At 52.1% G+C, this 20816-nt stretch overlaps 2 protein-coding genes across 16 annotated transcripts; one reads left to right on the forward strand and one right to left on the reverse strand.

The window, feature by feature from the left end:
• Nucleotides 1–600: 600 nt before the first annotated feature.
• Nucleotides 601–6743, forward strand: Psmc3 (proteasome 26S subunit, ATPase 3). Of its 3 annotated transcripts, none has more exons than XM_078046019.1 (13): nucleotides 601–881; nucleotides 1101–1184; nucleotides 1765–1890; nucleotides 2027–2047; nucleotides 2302–2406; nucleotides 2522–2584; nucleotides 2832–2969; nucleotides 3420–3563; nucleotides 3665–3813; nucleotides 4868–4964; nucleotides 5185–5330; nucleotides 6311–6392; nucleotides 6566–6743. In XM_078046019.1, the coding sequence occupies exons 1-13, from the start codon at nucleotides 855–857 to the stop codon at nucleotides 6674–6676; spliced, it is 1293 nt and encodes a 430-aa protein (XP_077902145.1). In that variant the 5' UTR covers nucleotides 601–854; the 3' UTR covers nucleotides 6677–6743. The 3 variants fall into 3 exon arrangements, with proteins under 3 accessions (XP_077902145.1, XP_077902144.1, XP_005330034.1); XM_078046018.1 differs by having other exon boundaries at nucleotides 601–865; XM_005329977.5 differs by lacking the exon at nucleotides 2027–2047 and having other exon boundaries at nucleotides 602–865.
• Nucleotides 909–17398, reverse strand: Slc39a13 (solute carrier family 39 member 13). Of its 13 annotated transcripts, none has more exons than XM_078046026.1 (10): nucleotides 16887–17397; nucleotides 15206–15514; nucleotides 12695–12808; nucleotides 12276–12397; nucleotides 11825–11926; nucleotides 11629–11743; nucleotides 10824–10891; nucleotides 10450–10578; nucleotides 10188–10287; nucleotides 909–1047 (listed from the first exon to the last, which is right to left on the reverse strand). In XM_078046026.1, the coding sequence occupies exons 2-9, from the start codon at nucleotides 15504–15506 to the stop codon at nucleotides 10225–10227; spliced, it is 1014 nt and encodes a 337-aa protein (XP_077902152.1). In that variant the 5' UTR covers nucleotides 15507–15514; nucleotides 16887–17397; the 3' UTR covers nucleotides 909–1047; nucleotides 10188–10224. The 13 variants fall into 13 exon arrangements, with proteins under 13 accessions (XP_077902152.1, XP_077902158.1, XP_077902147.1 ...); XM_078046021.1 differs by lacking the exon at nucleotides 909–1047 and adding an exon at nucleotides 1167–1301 and having other exon boundaries at nucleotides 10446–10578; nucleotides 16887–17398; XM_078046025.1 differs by lacking the exon at nucleotides 909–1047 and adding an exon at nucleotides 1167–1301.
• Nucleotides 17399–20816: the final 3418 nt, after the last annotated feature.

A 20816-nucleotide genomic window follows, 5' to 3' on the forward strand; every position in this document is an offset into this window, starting at 1 on the left:
ACAACTTCTCTTTAAAACTGGTTAATGAACCTGGCGTGGTGGTGGCTTGAGAGGCTAGGCTGGAGGATCGCCGAGTTCAAAGCCAGCCTCCGCAATTTAGCGAGTCTCTAAAACTCAGCAAGACCCTGTATTTAAATAAAATATCAAAAAGGGGCTGGGGATGTTCCTCGGTGGTTAAATGAGTTCATTCCCTGGTACCCCCCCCCCAAAAAAAAAAGGAAAAAACAAAACTGGTTAACCTTTCTTTCCAGTAAACCTGGGTTTAAATAAATAGCTGTAGCTATGGTCATGCCCTTTGCACACGGCTGGATATGTTGTTTACGGTTTGGAGAGCAGTGCCAGGGTACAAAACCTCCCCACCCCTAATCAAGCGAGATTCTGAGGAAGGAGACGCGGCTTCCAAACAAATGCCTTTTCAGTTACCGACCAAATTAGAACCACATTTCCCACGGTCCCCAGCGGCACCCGCCTTTCCCCCGCCCCTTCCGGCTTTATACTAGGACACGCCCCCTGCGCTCGACGGCCAATAGCAACCCCAACCACGCCCCCGGCACAAAAAGGACGAGGGCGGGAACATTTCAGGAAGCTGGGGCGTGTTCTGTGGCCCGAGTTTGGTCTTAGGGTCGGAGCAGCAGATTCGCTCCGGTGGCGTGGTTGGAGTTGAGTCGTCCAAGAGAAAGGATTTGCGGGAGACGTTCGCCATTAGTGACGAAAAGGCGTTAAAAGGGACGGTATTAATCTCCCGCTGCGGCTCCTGCCCATTCCCTTCTTCGGCCTTTTCCTCTAGGAAATGAATGTGCTGCCGCAACTTGAGAGTCCAGTGACTCGGCAGGAGAAGATGGCGACCGTGTGGGATGAGGCTGAGGTGGGTGCCTGGAGAGGTAGGGGTCGCGGAACTGGCGCCAGCGGGGACATGTCCTTGTCAGGAGGGGAGGAGGTAGTTGGGGGTCAGGCCTGATCCGAGGATGGGGCCGGGGCCGCTTGGAACGTGGCAGTGGTCCTGACTCCATCCTGGAATCAGGAGGCTCGGGGATCGCGGGATGCCCCCTGTGAGTAAAAGTAAATAAGTAAATAACGTCGGTTGTTTTTTCTTGAAACAGCAAGATGGAATTGGAGAGGAGGTGCTTAAGATGTCCACGGAAGAGATCATCCAGCGCACACGGCTTCTAGACAGCGAGATCAAGGTGGGCGCTGGGCCCCGGTACGGCCAGTGGAGACCTCACAGGCAGGCCCTGGCCACTCTGTGCCCTTCTGCTCCTTCCTCGCCTCGCTGGAGGAGACATGGGGCCTGTGGCTTTCTCCTGGGACCAGGAAAAGAAAAACTAAGCCTTAAAAAGGACAAGAGGAGGGACTGGGAGGAGGGAAACAGGCCTGAGATGAGGAGTTAGCAAACTGCCTCAAAGATCGTCCTTTTAGTAAATCCCCATTTTACAGGTGGGGAAACTGAGGCTCAGATTTTTTTTTTCTTCCTACCACCACTGTGGCAGCCCTTTCCAAGAGATAAAACTTAAAACCTATTTGCCAGTTTCAGAGGCTTGCTCTTTTCCCAATACTACATCAGCCTCCCTGGAAGGTTTCCAAACTGACCTCTTGGCTTGACTTCTATGGAATGTAAATATAGACAGGCTTAGCCTTCAGAAAGCCTTAGATTTGGGTGGAGAGATTCAGGAGGGTCCCCATGGGCAGCCTGGACCTCACCAACTCCAGGGCCTGGTGCAGGCTGAGCTAGGACTGAACATTTGCTTCCATGCATCCTCGACCCAGATCATGAAGAGTGAAGTGTTACGGGTCACCCATGAACTTCAAGCCATGAAAGACAAGATCAAAGAAAACAGTGAGAAAATCAAAGTGAACAAGACCCTGCCATACCTAGTCTCCAATGTTATCGAGGTGTGTGTGTATGTGGAGGGGAAGAGGGGGTCAGTGGGCCATGGAGATAGCTGGGGGTGGGGCCAGGGATAGAATAGGTAGAAATTCCGAGGCCAAATTGCATGTTAGAACTGCATCCCCCAATTTCCTTTTGTAGATTTGGTCCTACGAAGACCTTGTAAGTCTCAACATGGCTCCTTTTTTATTGATTTTTCTTGCTGGAGTAGATGAGCTTTGTGTAGAGAAGTAGCACCTAAACTCAGATCTTACCAACCTTCTGGCTTATCAACCACCCATTTGCTAAGCTCAGGGCTAGTTTGAGGAGTAAGGTAAGGGCCAGGCAACCCTGTGAGTGTTGGGAATTGACTCAGCTTAGCTCTAGAAGCACTGGGCTCTGGGAAATTCAAGGGGCTGAGCTTTATCCCTTCTCAGCTGCTAGATGTTGATCCCAATGACCAAGAAGAGGATGGTGCCAATATTGACCTGGACTCTCAAAGGAAGGGAAAGTGTGCAGTGATCAAAACCTCCACACGACAGGTAAGGCTGGCTTAAAAATAGAAGAGCAGAGGATTGTGAGGCGTGGGTGTGGGACAGGACTTTGAGGCCTTATCAAGTACAGTAACAGAGACTACACCTTTAATCTTTCCTATAGACATACTTCCTACCTGTGATTGGGTTGGTGGATGCTGAAAAGCTGAAGCCGGGAGACCTGGTGGTAAGGATTGCCTAAGCTCAAGCAAAGCTTTCCCAGAGTTTTTTCCACTAAGTAACCCCTCCGCAATTCCAGGTCTCTGTTGCCTCTGAGTCTCAGTAGAGCAACCCTGGGAGTCTGAGATCCTGTCTGCTTGCTCTTTGATTCTGTGTTGCCCAGTCCTGTAACTCTCCTTGCACTGTACAGACTGTCACCCAGCCCATTAGGTAGGCCTAGAGATATATCTGAATCTCCCATGCTGTGTCCTCAGGGTGTGAACAAAGACTCCTATCTGATCCTGGAGACTCTGCCTACAGAGTACGACTCACGGGTGAAGGCCATGGAGGTGGATGAGAGGCCCACGGAGCAATACAGTGACATCGGGGGCCTGGACAAGCAGATCCAGGAGGTGAGAGAGACACAGCAGCTGCCAGCAGCCTCACCAGCCTTTTGTGTTTCTCCATCTTGTTGAAAGAATGCATCCCCTTACTGTACATCTCCTCTTCACAGCTGCCTAGGGGTAGGGGTGGAGGGTGCCATGTGATATGTTAGAAGGTCAAGGTCCAGAGAGATCAAGTGACTTAGCCAAGGCCCAGAAAGTTAGAGCTAGAGATAGGACTGGTACTCGGTCCCCTGTTCTTGGCTCAGGGTCTTTCTACCATATCCTGTGTTCTGAGAGAGGCCAGGGCCAGCCTTGGTGAGGATGAACTTTCTGAGCCTTCTAGTTATGGGGGAAAGAGGGCAGTGTCCCTGAATTGCAATAGGAGAGGTAGAGATGGGGGTTGAAGTCATTTAAGGGTTGGGCTGTGTGGGATCCCTCAGGGCTTCACTCTCCTCACCCAGGACTTCTTCCTGGCAGCTGGTGGAAGCCATTGTCCTGCCGATGAACCACAAAGAGAAGTTTGAGAACTTGGGGATCCAACCTCCAAAGGGGGTGCTGATGTATGGGCCCCCAGGTACAGGGAAGACACTGCTGGCCCGGGCCTGTGCTGCACAGACCAAGGTGTGTTCTTTGGGAGGGATGAGGAGGTGGTGGGTAGGAGTCCACCCTCTCCCAAATGGGCTCAAGGCCTGACGACCCCCACCCCACCACCTCCTCTTCAGGCCACCTTCCTCAAGCTAGCTGGCCCCCAGCTGGTACAGATGTTCATTGGAGATGGTGCTAAGCTGGTTCGGGATGCTTTTGCCCTGGCCAAGGAGAAGGCACCATCCATCATCTTTATTGATGAGCTGGATGCCATCGGCACCAAGCGGTAAGGGAGTTCTGGGGGTTTCAAAGGGACTCTGTGGCAGACTTCAACCTCCCAATTGCACTAAATTTCATCTCTTTCCCACTCTACCCCTTCCTCCCCTGGGACAGTAGCTACTCTTAATGTGGTTCTGATTTCTAAATTCTCAGCTAAATAACCTGTTGTCTCTTCATAACTGCCAGCATGTTCCTTTCAAAACAAATTTGATTGTTTTTTGTTTGGTTTTGGCAGTACTTGGGGGTTGAACTCAGGGCTTCATGCATGCTAGACAGACACTTTACCACCGAACCACAACCCTAGCCAGAAATGTTTCCTTACTCACATGCATCCATGGTCCCTCACACAGGCCTTATTTAAAACCCTTCCTGTGGGGCTGGGATTGTGGCTCAGCGGTAGAGCACTCACCTAGCACCAGTGGGGCCCAGGTTTGATCCTCAGCACCACATAAAAATAAAGGCATTGTGTTGTGTCAATCTACACCTAAAACATAAATATTAAGAAAAAAGCAAAACAAAAAAAACCCTTCCTGGATCACCTCATTGCTCCTTGGCATTAAGTATTGGACTGAACCATGGCCTTAAGTAAGGTCTCACACGTCTCTGCCTCCCTCTCTTCCTCCTCCACCCTCTTCCTCCCCCACCAGATCCAGACTCCCTTCTCAGTTTTCAGCCCCACTTGTCTTTTCCTATTTTCCACTTGGGGTTTGCTTAGCTAGTGTGTCTGCAGTCTCAGGGATGCTTCTTAGGGATGCCTGCCTGGAATCCCCAAGAGTCGGAGCCCAGGCCAGGCCCCTGCGTTTCTGAGCTCTAGCTTAGTGGGCAGTCATACATTCCTCTGTGACAGCCCATGCCATGGCTGTTTTTTGCTCACTGTTTATCTTCAGCCTAGCATCTGATCCCAGGAGTCTCTCCAGGCTCTGAATGTGTAGTCAACAATTAGCGACTCCTTTTATATGTTAGTCTCTAGGCAGGTTTGGTTAGGGTTATTGTGGGTAGAGAGGGGAGGGCTCTGCCCAACTTGTGGCCTCACGAGTGTCTTGGCCTCCTGTGCACCCCAGCTTTGACAGTGAGAAAGCCGGGGACCGGGAGGTGCAGAGGACCATGCTGGAGCTTCTGAACCAGCTGGATGGCTTCCAGCCCAATACCCAAGTAAAGGTGAGTATTTTCATTCTTTCCCAGTGAAGAAAATGAGGTTCAGAGGTAAGTGGCACCTTCTGAGGTCACCCAGCTAATTAATGGTTGAGCTAGAATTCAAATTCTGATCGGTCTGTACCTTTAAGGTCCCCTGCTTACACACACACTCTGGGCTGCCTTTTACCTTTTATGACTGTGCTTGTGCCCATCAGTTCAAGTTGCTGCTTCTCCCTTTCCTTAGGTAATTGCAGCCACTAATAGGGTAGACATCCTGGACCCTGCCCTGCTCCGTTCAGGTCGCCTGGACCGCAAGATCGAGTTCCCTATGCCTAATGAGGAGGCCAGGGCCAGAATCATGCAGATTCATTCCCGGAAGATGAACGTAAGGTGAGCAGAGCCGTGAATGGGCAGCAGCAGAGCATCTCTGACTGTCCATTCTCCTCACAGCTGCCTGTGCTGAGCTTCCCCAGCCTTCATGACCACCACTGCCTCCTGCAGGCACATGCCAGCTGCCTGAGGTCCAGGCTCTGATTCTGGTTGCTCTGCTCCTAGAATCATCTGCACCTTGCCCTCTCCTGCCCAGGGCATGCTGCAGATGCTTTTTCTTGGGCTCCACAGCCCCACAGATGAGCACAGCTCAACCAGGTCCCAGGGAATCTAGGCAAGGGCCAGATGACCTATGTTTACTGTTGTAAGACCTTCAGCAGGTGGCAAGACCTCTCTTTTTTTTTTGGTCTGGTTTTGGTACTGAATTCGGGAACACTTGGCCATTGAGTCACATCCCCAGGCTTATTTTATATTTTATTTAGAGACAGGGTCTCAACTGAGTTGCTTAGCACCTCGCTTTTGCTGAGGCTGGCTTTGAACTCACAATCCTCCTGCCTTAGCCTTTTGAGCCACTAGGATTACAGGCATGTACCACTGGGCCTGTCTGTGTCTCAGTTTTCTAATTTGGGCCTTGTGGATAGTAACCCTAACTTCATGGCCTTGTGGGAACAATTAGATGTGACAGTGTCAAGTATAATGTGTGGCACATAAGGACGGTGGTGCTAGCACAGTGCTGGCTGATGCAGGGCTGGCTCTGTGGGGGAATGTAAGGCGGTCTTTTGTCTCCACCCACCTCCTGTACCCCTCCCTCATGCCGAGTTGGTCCCTAGAAAGCTAGAGCACCAGAGGTCCTAGAAATAACCTGGTTTGACTTGCTCTAGTCCCCTGCCTGTCTTGTACTAAGAGGAAAAGAAGGCATTTGCTGTCAGGGATTTGCTGTCACAGGGCCAGTTGACTTTATTGCTGGGTGGCATGGTAGGACATCTGCTGTCTCCTGTCCCCTCGTGAGTAACTGAGCTCTGTGGTGTGTCTCTCCTCAGTCCTGATGTGAACTACGAGGAGCTGGCCCGCTGCACTGATGACTTCAATGGCGCCCAGTGCAAGGCTGTGTGTGTGGAGGCGGTAAGTGGTGGAGGGGTGAGAGGATGTCTTCAAACCTTCTTGTCCCTTCACTAGACAGGATGGGGTGTTTAGCTGGTGGAGACTGCTGGGGGAAGGGGCTGAGAAGGCCCACGCCTCTGGGAGCAGGGCTAAGGATGTGGGGAGGCACCTTAGTCCATCTGTCTTGGCTGCAGGGCATGATCGCGCTGCGCAGGGGTGCCACCGAGCTCACCCACGAGGACTACATGGAGGGCATCCTGGAGGTTCAGGCCAAGAAGAAAGCCAACCTGCAGTACTATGCCTAGGGGCCCCAGGCCCAACCCTTAGTGCTGCTGGTTAGAGTTTGTAATAAAAGATGGTTTGCCTCACTGCCCCCTGTCTCACCTTCCCTGGGCTCTGGGTAGAAGATATAGGACATACACAGGAGGCCCTTCCCCACGGGCTGCAGCCTGGGAATCTCTTGAGACAACCGAGGGCCCCCAGCCCTTCATCAGGGTGAGCCCCTGGTGCTCTACATGGCGCCGCAGCTGCTGTCTATAGTCTTCTGCCTCTCATCTCAGGTCCCAGCACAGCCCTCTTGGTGTGCCCTGCCCTTCCTGTCTGAGCTCTTACAGACTGTGTCCCTCCAGTTCCACAGAGCAGGGCCTAAACAGAAGCCAGCCTTTTCCTTTTCCTGCATTTCTGGTGCTCTGGCCCTAGTCCTTATTGCTGTCCGTGTAAAGCCAGGTTTGGGGTCCTGGGTCCCTGAGACTTCCCCCTTGTTTGCTGGCTTGTGTGCCTCCTGTTTCTCTACAGGCCCCTCCTGATTTTTCCATAGGTCCAGTAGGTCTTTCAACCCATTTCTTCTGACTGAAAAATGAGCCTTAAGCAATATCCACTCTGGGAGCTTTCCTAAGCCTAAGATTCCATCAGACTGTCCTCTCCTGCCTCCATCTGCCCCACACCTTTCAGTTTGCTTAGGATCTTGCTGGGCCTGTCCCGACTATAAGCAGCTGAGCTAGTATGTTGGCTCCGTGGAGGGTGTCCTGGAGGTGCAGGTGTGACCACTTGAGTGCTTGCCCTGGGATGTGTGCTTCATAGGCCTTATGCATATATTATCTCATCATTAGAATAACCACCAATAGGGCACCCCACTTTATAGATGCAAATGAAGCGCCCCTGCCTGCCCCCTTTTCTTTCTTTCCCCATGTGACCACAGCAAGCTATTGTCTAACTTCCCAGACAGCCATCTCCTTTCCAGCTCTTTTTACCCTCTTGTATCATCCTCCCCAAGTGTCTGAGTCACCTGGGTATCACCCTCTGCTTGGCCTTCCTGCTGACTTCCTGTCCCCACTGCTCCAGTAGCCCAGCAGCCCAGCCTCTGAAGTGATTTTGTCTTCTGCCTTGACTTGGCTATTCCCACTCCTTCATACCCTGTTTCCCTTCTAACTAGACAGGATTCACCCTTGGCCTTGACACCGATTGAGCCCGCAGGCACTATCCTCATCCATTCTTGGTTTCTTCATCTATAAAATGGAGTCCCTTCCTCTGCCTCTCTCAGTGGACTGAGATGATCACATGTATCTGTCTGCTACCTCGTAGGGCTCAATACCACAGCTTGTAGTCAAGGGCACCTGGTGGGGCCGGAGAGGCAGCTGTGGGTCTATTCCTTGGATCCTTCGGGCCTGGACTAACTATAACTAGGTCCTTGAGACAGTTTTCTTATTGGAGAAGAACAACCAGGTAGAGCAGATATTAAGTCTCTTTTAAATGTTTTGCTGATAGAAATACTAAGCCCTGCATTCCCAGGTAAGCGGGTGCTGACTTGGGTTCCCACTCATCTGCACCAGGCTCTGGCCACTGCACTGGTTCTGGCCAGCAGGCTGCTGTAGGCTCTGCTGTTTGGCTTGGAGTGGAAAGAGGTGGACAGGACTCCTTCCCCCTTCTGCAGTCAGCTGGTGACACCATGGGAAGCCCTCTGTGCCTGACTTGTTCTTATACTCAGCTCATTCAGAGGAAGGGATGGTTCCAGTAAGGATCCTCTCTTTTTCTCTTTGAAATGAACAATAATTTCAAGTGGGTCAAACTTGGAAATGATTTTGTGGAGTTCCTTCCTTGATTAAATTGTTAAAGAGTGCGGAGGCAGACAGTGAAAAACATCCTTGCCTTACAGGCTCATAAAATAAAAACAAAAACAGGGCTGGGGCTGGGCTCATCAGCAGAGCGCTCACCTTGAGGCCCTGGGTTCAATCCTCAACACCACATAAAAATGAATAAATAAAGGTATTAAATCTAACTATAACTAAAAATAAATACTAAATAAATAAATAAAGAGAACATACTTGAGGGCACTGAGGGGCTAAAGAGGCCCAGGGCCAGACTTGTGTCAATGCTCAGCTGTCATTGGGTTAGAAGCCTAACAACAAAACTGAAGAAAATAAGAGCACCATGAGGGTAACAGACAAGGACATGGCTACAGCCTTAGCAGAAACCCCGGTGTGCAGAACAGAGGCGGCCCTTCTGTGGAGAATATTTATTCATATCTATAGAACAGGTATTTACAGATACAGATGGTACCACAGCACGATGGCTGTAGGACCATGAGAGACCCTTTCCACGGCCAATTCTCTAAATATCCACAGTCTAGCGGCAGGATTGGATCCTGGCTGTGGAGTGGGCCAGCTGAGTACCTGGGCGCCAGCCAAGGGAAATAGCTGGGGATTATGGCTTCAGCATTCTCCCAGAGCACATTCCTGAGCGCTGACAATGTGGAGCCTTTGCCACGCCCACCTTACCTCCATGGGCAGAAGAGAAGGGGCCTAGCAGGGAAGGGCAGCCTGGCTCGTTCCTCCCGCCCCAGGCATGTCTGTCAGAGCCTGTGTTGGCAGGAGCATCCCTGAGCTGGACTGGGAGGCCTCTGGCCAGTTGGGGCTGCTTGCTGCCCTGCAGGCTGCTGTTTGGCAGCTGGAGGTGGCAAGAGCTGCCAGCACTGCCAGGGAGCGTTCACCAGGGGAACAGGAGCTAGTCTGGGCAGGCAGCCCTGAAGAAAAGTCCTCCAGCTCCCTGCTCAGTGCTTGGAGGGGTAGGACCGTCAGTGCTGAGTGGGGTTGGGGGCTACAGGAGAACCTGCCTCCCCTTTCTTTGGCTGTCGAGGTGGCAAAGGCAAGGCCAGGAAAATGGACGCAGCAGAGAGAAGCTACCCCAGCTTAGGCCCCTAGGCTTCTTGGGGCTGGGGTGCACGAGCACAGGGTTGCCCCCTCAAGCCAGAGGCCCAGGAGGCCACAGCAGAGGCAGTATAGCTTTGGGGTTCCTGGCAGCCTGGGCTCCTTGGGCTGCTCTCCTTTTGGGGTCCTGGCAGGGCAAGCCCTCTGCTATTCCTCACTGTTCACTCCAGCTGGTGCAAGACGACAGGGTGGCAGGGAGAGGAGGCTGCAGCAGGGCTGGGGCAGGTGCAGTGCTGGGCCCTGGGCCCTGCGCACGGAGATCACAGTGTCGGTCTCACGCACACACCTCTGACCACATGTGCACACCACACGCACCCTCCTGTCTGGTCAGAGGCTGGTTCTCTCAAGCACTCGCCTTCTCTGCTTCACACACAAGGTCACAGAGTGAATCCGAGTCTCTTATTGCTGTATAGGGTAGGGCACCAGCGGAGGTTACTCTACGCAGAGTGAGAGCAGCGCCATCACCGTGATGCCAGAGCATAACAGGAGCACCTGCTGCAGGGAGCGCCTGTGGGGAGAGCAGCTGGCTCGTGGGCAGCACAGAGCGGGCAGCAGAGGCCAGAAGCCCCCCACCCTGCGGCCCCACTGTGACTGCCAACAGTGGGTCACTCACCAAGGGTCATCTTCCTCCAAGAGATCAGGCAACACGTTCACCAAAGCGATATAGAGAAAGCCACCAGAGGTAAAGGGCAGGATCCAGGCCACCGTTTCCTCTGCAGGCGAAGAAGATGCCTGACTGCTGAGCCCAGGGGACTCATCTCCCATCCCTCCCACGGGCTGAGGAGGGAAGATGAGAGAGACCCCAGCCCCACGCCTGCAAACCCATGGCTGGCCCTCCTCTGTCAACCACCACCACCCACCAAGCCCATACCTACTCCCTTGGGGGACTGTGTACAGATGGCAAAGCAGGCGCCCAGAAGGCCCCCCAGTGCTGTTGAGAGCTGCAGCTTGGCTGCGCTCCATCGGTCAAAGCCGGCCCGGAGCAAGATGGCAAAGTCGCCCACCTGGGGGGAGGAGCAGATGTTTGCCATGGGCCTCAGCTGGGCCAGATCACCTGAGTGCCTCAGGTTCAGACATGCACACCCAGTCCCCTGCTCCCAGGGCAAATCCTGAGGAGGCTGCAGTCTCCAGCCTACCACTGCAGGGCAGGCCCACCCCAAAGCCTTTCCCAAGCTCCAAGCCCCAAGCCCCTGCTGAGCATGGGAACCCTTCAGACTTAGGCCCTTGAGGTAACCCTCTGGGCACTCACCTCGTGGGGGATCTCATGCAAGAGGATGGCCATGGTGGTCAGGAGCCCGATCTGCAGGGAGGGAGGGTCTGCAGGGTCTGTGCTGAGGGTCTTGGTACCCCTCATGCCCACCCACTTTACGAATATTTGCTCTAGTCTGGGCAAACTACTGGAAAGACAACAGTGACTAAAAGCAACAAGAAGTCTGCCTCTTGAAGCTAACAGTCTAGGGGGAGAGACAAGGACTGCACACATGACACCTGTGTGGCCCCTCCCAGAGCAGTTCTGTGAGGGAGAGGGTGGACCAGGTGCTATGGGGCTGGGAGGACAGGGACCAAAGTGGACTGAGGAGCCAGCAGCAAAGGCCTCTTTGAGAAAGTACATCTAAGCCAAGGCCTTAAAGATGAGGAGTCAGCTAAGAGGGAGGAAGAACATTTCAGACAGAGGGCAGAGTGTGAAGTGGGAAAGAGGCCAGTTCAAGAGTAGGCAGATGAGCACTGAGGCCAGATCACACAGGGAGGAAGTAAAGGAAGAAGCACCTAGAAGCAGGCAGTGGCCAAGCCTAGCAGCTTGATAAAGGCACCCCAACAAGGAGTGTGGGCAACAAGAACACAGTAGGGGCTCATGAGTGAAAGCGCTGGGAGATGAGGAGGCGGCCATGGTAACATCCACGAGAGCCACAGTGAAATCGGAGCTTAGATGAAGGTACTGATAATGGAAAACGCAAGGAGACAGACCTGGCATATTTTGGTGGTGGAACCACACTGCTACCATCATCCCCCTCAAGCCAGAAATGCATGAGACCTGCTGCCAAGCCTCAACTCACCTTCTTGCTCACAAGGAAGCTGGCAGCCACGGCCAGCCCGTGAGTGAAGTTGTCTATGGTGTTGGCCAGCAGGTTGAGATAGCCACTGACCTGGGTGAGGGGAGAGAAAGCCGGACTGAGCCAGGCAGGAGGGCTGAGCTGGGCTGGCCACTCAGCTTTGTGGCTGTAGGAAGGGGGCCCGGAGTGGGCCACTCACTTTGAGGTTCCGGACCACGGCTCTCAGGCCGGGCTCTGCAGCCGGCTGGGCCAGACAGTGGCCTCCATTGAGCGCGGCAGCAGTGGGGTCTTTGCTGGGGGCCTACAGCCAGGAGGAGAAAGAGGTGATATTAGATGCCCCCCACTCAGGGCAGACAGAGGGGAAAGTAAGATGGAGAAGAGACAGGGAATAACTCTTATCTGGCTAGGCTTCTCGGCCATTTGATCCACTAGATGCCCCAAACTCAGCCAACCCTCACTCCCACCCACCTGTCACTACCAGCACAAGCCAGGGCAGGGGTTGATGCTGGCACTCCCCAGATCTTCCCAAGGTTGGTCCAGCCTCCCTCCCCAGATCTTCCCAAAGAGGGCCAGGAGACCACTATTTTGAAGGACTTAACTCAGAGTTTGGTCCAGGCTGGCATATCCAGGCTCTGGGATTCAGGGCTCACCTGGTTGGCCCCCTCCTTCTTGCTGTCCAGGAACATCTTCTCCAATGCCAGGAAGGTCAGGAAGCCAGCGATGACCCATAGTCCTAGTTGCTGTTGCTGCTGCAGGCTCTGGCCCTCACCACCTGCCGTGGGAGCACAGGCCATGCCAAGGCCAGCACCATCAGAGGGGGTCATTTGGAATGGGGCCTAGTCTGGGACAGTGACAGGGTCCAAAGACTAACTGGCCAGGCAGCTGGTCTCAGGACTTCCATAGATGCCAGGGTACTGGGACCAGGGCAATGACCTTCCCTCTCGGGCAAGTTCCTTGCCAAATCCCTCTCCCAGTCACTCTTACAGCAGGCAGGGCCTAGACCAACACTGGGCATTGGCACCAGCTCCCTGCTCCTGCCCTCTTGCCCCCAGCCTGCAGCCTCACTCACCAGGGCTGGAGCTGCATGTGTAGGCCCATGCCTCGGGCAGCAGGTGCAGAAACACGTTGCCTAAGAGTCCCCCCAGGGCAAAACTGAGTAGTTGCTTCAGGCGCCGGGCCCCAGCTACAAGACAGAGACACGGGGTTCTGAGGCCGAGCCACTGGCCTGACCTCTGTTTGCTCAGCTCACTGGGCTTTCTGTTGTCTTGGCCAGGCTGCAAGCTTCAGGAAGCCTGGCTATGGGCTGCTGTTCTGACAGGCACAGCAAAGGGCTGGGTGCGCAGCAGAGACACACTGCGATCTGCTGGCCTACTATGAGTCAATAGTGCATCATGGTTGCAAAGCTGGGCTTTGGAGCCTGATAGGTCCCAGCTCCCCAACCTAACACCAGGTGTCCTTCAGAGAACTTCTGAGACTCAGTTTCCCTGTCTGTAAATTGAATCTTGTGGTAATTAAAATGACAAATGCTTATTAAGTGGAAATTTCTTCTGTGCTGACACTCTCATAAGAGTTGCAGATTTGGGAACTTTTGCAGACTTGCAGCATCCAGATTTGGAAGGGCCCTACAGGAACCACACTCAAGTCCTTGGTTTGTTAGAGCAACTGAGGCCTAGAGGACAGAGGCAGCTGGATAGTGGGGTGGCATCCCCAGGAAAGCTGCTATTCTAGAAGCTGTGCGACCTTGGGCTGGTCAGAGAACCTCTCTGTGCCTGTGAAATGGAACTCATAATCGAAGTGCTCCCTATGTTGACCTTGGATGAGCTGATACATGGGCATGATAGGGCCCCACAAGGATTCTGTTCACAGGTGTAGTGCCAACCTCCAGCCCAGAACCTGGCATAGAGTTCTGGAACCATCTGGTAAATAAACTGTTCCTGAGCTTAGCAAGCAGCACAAACCTAATGGGTGCTCTTTTCTAACAGTCTCCTAGGGCCCCAGTCCTGCCCTAAGAGGTCACACTTGGGGTGCTTTTTTGTTTTGTTTTGTTTGGTGTCACTGGGGCTTGAACCCAAGGACACTCTACCACTGAGCTACATCCTAGTTCTTTTTTAATTTTTTAATTATTGCCAAGGCTGGCCTTGAATTTGTGATCCTCCTGCCTCAGCCTTCTCAGTAGCTGGGATTACAAGTGTGTGTCACTGCACCCAGCTAGGTCACACTCTTGGGCTAGGAAATAGGCACCTGCATATATTTTTTTTTAGAGAGGGAGGAGGAGAGAGAGAATTTTAATATTTATTTATTTTTTAGTTTTCAGCGGACACAACATCTTTGTTTTTTATGTGGTTCTGAGGATCGAACTCGGGCCGCACGCATGCCAGGCAAGCGCGCTACCGCTTGAGCCACATCCCCAGCTCATCACCTGCATTTTCAGTAGCTTCCCATATAATCTTTTAATTTTTTTTTAATAGGGGATTGAACCCAGGGCCTTTGTGCATGGTAGGCAAATGTTCTATTACTACCACTGAGCTGCATCCCCAGTCCTTTTTATCTTTTATTTTTATTTATTTATTTTAGTTTTAGATGGACAGAATACCTTTATTTTATTTTATTTATTTATTTATTTATTTATTTTTATGTAGTGCTGAGGAGCGAACCCAGGGTCTCTTGCATGCTAGGCAAGCGCTGTACCACTGAGCCACAACGCCAGCCCATTATCTTTTATTTTGAGTCAGGGTCTCACTAAGTTGCTCAGGCTGATCCTCCTGTCTCAGCCTCCCAATTAGCATGACAAGGCCTGTGCCATGTAACCTTTTAATTTTTTAATTATAACATGTTATCTGTGAACAGACAGGCAGTGCATATGGAACAAAAGTGTAGTTCAGCGAAAGCCCCCCATCCACGCCTGGCCTCATCTCCCAGGTCCCTTCCTGGAGGCAGGCCCTGCATCAGCCTCCTGCATATTCCTGGGAAAGGCAGTTCCTGGCCTAGAACTCTTCCACACCATGAGCTGAGACTGAAGGGAGAGGTGACGCTTCTCTCACCACTGCATCCCAAGGTTCAGCATGAGTCATGTGAACACCCAGCCCTTTCCCCACACTAGCCAATCTGAGTGCTCTATGTGTGACAGTTCATTTACTCTTCATGGTAGAAACAAATACTATTATCCTCATTTTGGGGAAGTTGCTGGAGATCAAACTCAACTACTGAGCCACATCTCCAGCCCCATTACCCCATTTTTAAGATTGGAAGACTGAGGCAGGTGGAAGTGAAGTAAATTGCCCTGTACTATTTAGCTGTTAAGTGGCAGAGCCAGGACTTAAGCCCAGGTAGCCTGGCAGCCATATTTCCAACCACTGTTCACATTGAGTCTAGTAAATGTTTGCTGACTGAAATAATAAACAGATGCCTGGATGAATGAACAAATGAACACAGCACCCTGTGCCCAGAGGACTGAGGTGACCCTGCCCTCCATCTCAGTCACACTGTGACCTAGTACCTGAGACCAGGGGTCTTCCAAGAAGAGCAGCAGCACATTTCCCACCTGCTGGCTGCCCACTGGTGTCCCTGGAGGGTCACCCACCTTCTGAGCGAAGCATGGTCCCCATCTCCAGGGGAATAACAAGCAATGGGAAGACCCCACTGAGTCCCACCATGAGTGAGCCCAGGAGGGAGCAGATCCAGGTGTCTAGCCTCTCTGTGCTCAGCAGGGTCCCCCAGGACTCGCTTTCGTTGTTGTCCAGGCGACAGGCTGCTGCAGCTCCCCAGCTCCGGGGGGCTGGCTGGGACCCCCCAGCCCTTCCCAGGAGCTCTAGGGCAAGGGCAGTGACGAAGAGGAGCCTTTGGCCCTCCATGCCACAGCCAGAGTAGGGACATCCAAGCATGCCGCGTGCTGAAAAATACAAAGCCATTTACATGAGTTGCCACCTGCTTAGGAAACGTGGTATCTCCCTCCTCCTGCCCCCTTAATGGCCATGGCATCCACCTTCTTGCTGGCTCTACCAAAGGCATCGGAGGATCCCTTTGGTCAGAGCAAAGGGGCTCTCTCTTCATACTTCCTCTCCTAAGGACCACACATTTTTTCCTTCTGAGCTGATTCCAAACTGTGTGTCAGCACGTCCGCCTGAGGCTAAACTTTCCCTAATGACTGGGTGAGGTGCTGGCTGGGCTCCCTTCAGCCACCGGCAGGCCCAGCCCAGCCGGGTGTCTCTGGCTGCCAGGAGAGGCTTTGCAGTCAGGATGTGCGTTGGTGAGGACACTCCAGGAACTGAGGCCAGCACTGTCTAGGTTGATGGGATGGCACTGGGGGCTCAGGTGGAGGATCAGAGCAGAGGAGCTAGAGAGAGCCAACACAGCCTCTTCCTAGGAAATGAACCCAGTGTTCCTGGGGCACAGGGACAGACAGGAGGTGGGACTAAAGGATGCTTTAGTCAGGAGATGCACAGATGACGGGCACTGGCTGTGGAGACTGGTTAACTTGGTGCTCTGCACTTTCAGCTGTCTGACTATGGGCAATTCTTGAAGCCCCCTCTGAGCCTCAGCGTCCTCATTCATGGGATGGAGCTAGATCCTGCCTCCCTCACAGAACTGTGAAGACCAGACCAGCTTGATAATGCAGGTGGATGAGGCAGCACAGGGGCCCTCCTTATACTGGCGGAGGAATGTGCCCTGCTGGAGGATCACAGGATGGGGATGTGAGTCAACCAATGGAAAAGTTCAATCTGGAAACTCAAGCATGAGATTTAATGTGGTCTGCCCTGCCTCATGCTGGCTGTGACCTTGGGTTGCCTCAGTTTCCTCATCAGCTGATGGAAGTGGGAGGGAGATAAAGCAGCTGCTTCTGGATGGTGGGAAAGATGCCCACCTGGGATCTCCTGGCCTTAACTAACCTAGACCCCTGTGGAAGCAGCTGTGCTCCACTGGGACCAAGACAGGACTGGTCCAGGCCAAGTCCTTGGCAGGTCATATAGAAGGGCAAGGACCACAGATTGGGAGAGTGGCAGGGGCTCCAGGGAGAGTTCATCAGAGAAGAGAGGGAAAAGAGCCGGAGTGGATGGTGGCGGAGACAGCGCCCAGGAGGGCAGCGAGGGAGAGATGGGGGCCAAGTGTGGGACGCCAAGGGAACAAGAGTCCAAGACGGGCAAGTTCAACTCCCAGGTTCTGGGAGAGGGACCCATGTTTGACCGGGACCAGAGGGACGGGTCAGGGGATCAGCCGGGTCCCCCCCCCCCCGACGGAGCCCTGAGGGTCCGGAGGTCACTCACCGTGCGGTGGCGGCGGCGGCGGCGGCGGCAGCTGCGGCGCTCCGGGCGGGCCCGGCCATCCAGCTGCGATGCCGTGCCCCGCCCCGGCTCTGCCCCGCCCGACCCCGCCGCCCGGCCCCCGGCCCGGAGCCGCCCCCGGCGCGCGGCCACGTCACACGAGGCCGTCCGGAACCCGACGCGCAGCGCTTCGCGGGGCCAGAGGGAATAGCGGCGGGGGGCGCTTCCGTCTCGTGGCCATGGGGGACCGGCGCAGACAGTGCACTTCCGTTCGGGCGGGACGACGGGGCGGCAGGGAGGGCCGGGCGGAAGTGGGAGCTCCACGGTACCGCGACGAACCAAGTTGGGCAGGGGCGAGGGTGGCGGCCCCGCGGGGACTGCGATCGAGTGGCCGCAGGGCTTGCTGGCGGGGCCGCTGCTTCCTCTCCAGTGATGCAGTCCCGCCCGTGGCCGCACGGGGGCGGACTCGACTGCCAGATCGCGCTGCCCGGGCCGGGCCTGGGGCGGGGATGGGAGGATGGTGGATGGCTGTGGCTCTCCTGCTGTGAGTCAGCCGAGCCTGGCTCCTCCATGAACAAGGGAAAGGGGAAGTGCCTGCCGCAGGGAGGGGCCTGGCCCCGGGAACCTCAGAAGAGGGAATTTTATTCTTACTCATCGAATTATTTTTATGCTTTGGTTTTTCACTGGGAACCTCAGGCCACTGTCTCCAGGACTTGTAACCCTTTGGGGTCCAATGCATAGTGGCTTCTCAGAAGTCCAAACCTACGGGGCAAGGACTCTGCTCCCTTCACCTAGCAGCCGCTAGACCTGAACTCTGAAGTCTTGTATAGCAATTATTATAGTAATTATTACAGAAATTATTACAGTAACTAAGATTTACTGAACATCTACTCCGTGCCATTCTCTCTGCATTGTCTCACCCAATTCTCATTTGATCCTCGAGGTGGGTACTGTTAGCTTAAGGTAACACAGTGGCACTGATGGCCGAGCCAGAATTGAAACTTGGGTGTCTGTCAACCCAGAGCATGTAATAGCATGTCTAACTTCTCAGCCTGAACAGCAGTGCAAGGGTGGTCTGGCTGTTCCACTTTGCATCTTTCTCTGGGCATAAGAGAAAGCATGGGAGAGTATTCAGGAAGGGGAATATGGGTACTGCATTTTTTCAGAGATTGTGACAAAGTTGGGGTCTCTTGAGTCTCAACCTCATTAGCCTCCCATGGGATCTCTCAGCCTCCCTATTTGTTGTTCCCCACTTTTTTCTCTGCTGAGGGACTCTGAGGGCACACTCAGCTCCCTGAGTTGGCATCTGATGCCTGTCCTACTTCATACTTTTAATGTCTGCCCTTCCCAGACCCCCAGCTTCTTCCAGGTGGGCAGCTTGTCCTCTGTAAGTTCCCTGTCTAGCCCTCCCAGGCCTGTAGCTCTGCCAGGACATCCTCCTGAGTTCTGAAGTGGAAGCCCGGATTAGATTCTTGAGAAGAGGAGAAGACACTCAGTGATGCTGCCCTGGGACCTCTAAGATGCCCCTCTATGCAAATCACTCCGTCCTATGCAAAGCACTTCACAATATGCAAATGATTTCACAATAACATTGTCAGCATTCCTGCCTCTGGGGGCTGAGGGTTTCTGGTCATCAGGCAAGGGAGTGGGCAAGACCCCCCAGAAATGCCACTTGCTGCCTACTCACTACCCTTTCCTGGGACCTCCACCATCAGACTCCCTAATGGGTTAGAGACAAGCACGAGAATCAGGTGAAAAAATACAGTTGGCAGACCCGTGTGCGCTGTTTAAAATACTGACTTGGACATGGAAACTCAAGAAGTTGACCTCACAGAAGTAGAGAGAGTGGACTAGAGGTCCCTAGAGACTGGGAAAGGGAGAGAGGCACAGATAAAGGGAGATACTAAACTACAGTTAGAAGAAGTTCTAATGTTCTACACATAGCTGGCTGTTGTGTACAGTTTTTTAATATTTTATCAAGACAGAGTCTAGTTATGTTGCTCAGATTGGTCTTAAACTCCTGGGTTCAAGCAATCCTCCTGACCAGGCCTGCCTAGTAGCTGGGACTAAAGGTGTGCCCCACTGTACCCTGATGATGATGATGATGATGATGATGATGATGATTTTGTGGTACTAGGGATTGAACCCAGGGCCTTGCATATGCTAGGGAAATGATCTACCATTGAGCTACATTCCTAGCCCTTTTTATTTTTTGTTTTGAGATAGGGTCTCACTAAATTGCTTTGGGCCTCACTAAGTAGTTGAGGCTGACTATGAACTTGGGATACTCCTGCCTCAGTCTCCCAAATCACTGGGATTACAGGCATGTGCCACCATGCTTAGAAAATTTGTTTTATATTTTGGTACTGGGGATTGAACCTAAGGGTGCTTTACTACTGAACTCCATTTTGGGTTTTTGGTTTTTTTTTTTTTGTGTGTGTGTGTGTGTGTGTTTTTTTTTAAAGAGAGAGTGAGAGAGGCAGAGAGAAAGAGAGAATTTTTTAATATTTATTTTTTAGTTATCGGCGGACACAACATCTTTGTATGTGGTGCTGAGAATCGAACCCTGGCCGCGCACATGCCAGGCGAGCACGCTACCGCTTGAGCCACATCCCCAGCCCTTTTGTGTTTTTTTAATATTTTTTATTTTTGAGGCAGAGTCTCACTACATTGCTGAGACTGGCCTCAAACTTGTAATCCTCCTGCCTCAGCTTCCTGAGTCACTGGGATTACAAGATGCACCACCACACCCAGCCAGAAATGATAAATTTTTTTAAAAAATATTTATTTTTTAGTTATAGGTGGACACGATGTCTTTATTTTGCTTTATGTGATGCTGAGGATTGAACCCAGTGCCTCACGCATGCTAGGCGAGTGCTCTACCTCTGAGCCACAACCCCAGCCCATGATGAATGTTTAAGGAGCTGGAAATGCTAAATACCTTGATTTTTATCATTGCACATTGTATACATATATTGAATTATCATAGCATATCCCATAAATATGTATAATTATTATGTGTCAATTTAAGAAAAAGCACCAGGGACTGAGTGTACAAGTCAATAGTAGAGTGCTTACCTAACATGCCCAAGATCCTGAGTTCAATCCCCAGCATCACAAAAAGCAAGAGTACACCGAATTGGATCTGCCAGGGGCTTCCAGGTATATAAGTGAGAAAAGTGGGATGCAGAAGTGCTTATATAATATGATCCACTCTTTTAAAATAGTGGTGAGGGCTGGGGCTGTAGAGCGCCTGCCTCGCACATGTGAGGCACAGGGTTTGATCCTCAGCACCACATAAAAATAAATAAATAAATAGACAGATGATATTGTGTCCATCTACAACTAAAAAAATTTTTTTTTAAATAAAATAATGGTGAAACTTCATATACATGATTACAAGTATTGGTATATGTAAGTTCATGTGTCACTCCCCCATCATGAATTTCATGGAAGGAAAACTGTTAAAGGAAAACCATATCTAGCTAGGTTCAGTGGTGAGCACCTGTAATCCCAGCTACTCAGGAGGCTGAGGCAGGAGGATCCCAAGTTCAAGGCCAGCCTCAGCAATTTAATAAAAAAAATTATTTAGAGAAAAATTTTTAAAAATTATAAAAGGACTGGGGGCATAACTGGTAAAGTGCCCCTGGGTTCAATCCCCAGTACCAAAATATAAGTCATAATAATAGAGAAATTATGTTTAAATAAGTATATGATCACTTTTATGTAACTGTGTAAAATTTTATGCATATAAAATCTCATAATCTCTCACTACATATAAAATCTCGCTACATATAAAAATTGTATCTCTGTCTCTAGTGAAACTAGGTCCCTCTCTCTCACTCTGCACAAAAGTTGACTCAAGCTGATATAGTGGCTTACACCTATAATCCCTGTGACTTGGGAGGCTGAGGTAGGAGGATCCCAAGTTTG

This window comes from Ictidomys tridecemlineatus, chromosome 4 (assembly GCF_052094955.1).
Source record: "Ictidomys tridecemlineatus isolate mIctTri1 chromosome 4, mIctTri1.hap1, whole genome shotgun sequence".
NCBI lineage: Eukaryota > Metazoa > Chordata > Mammalia > Rodentia > Sciuridae > Ictidomys > Ictidomys tridecemlineatus.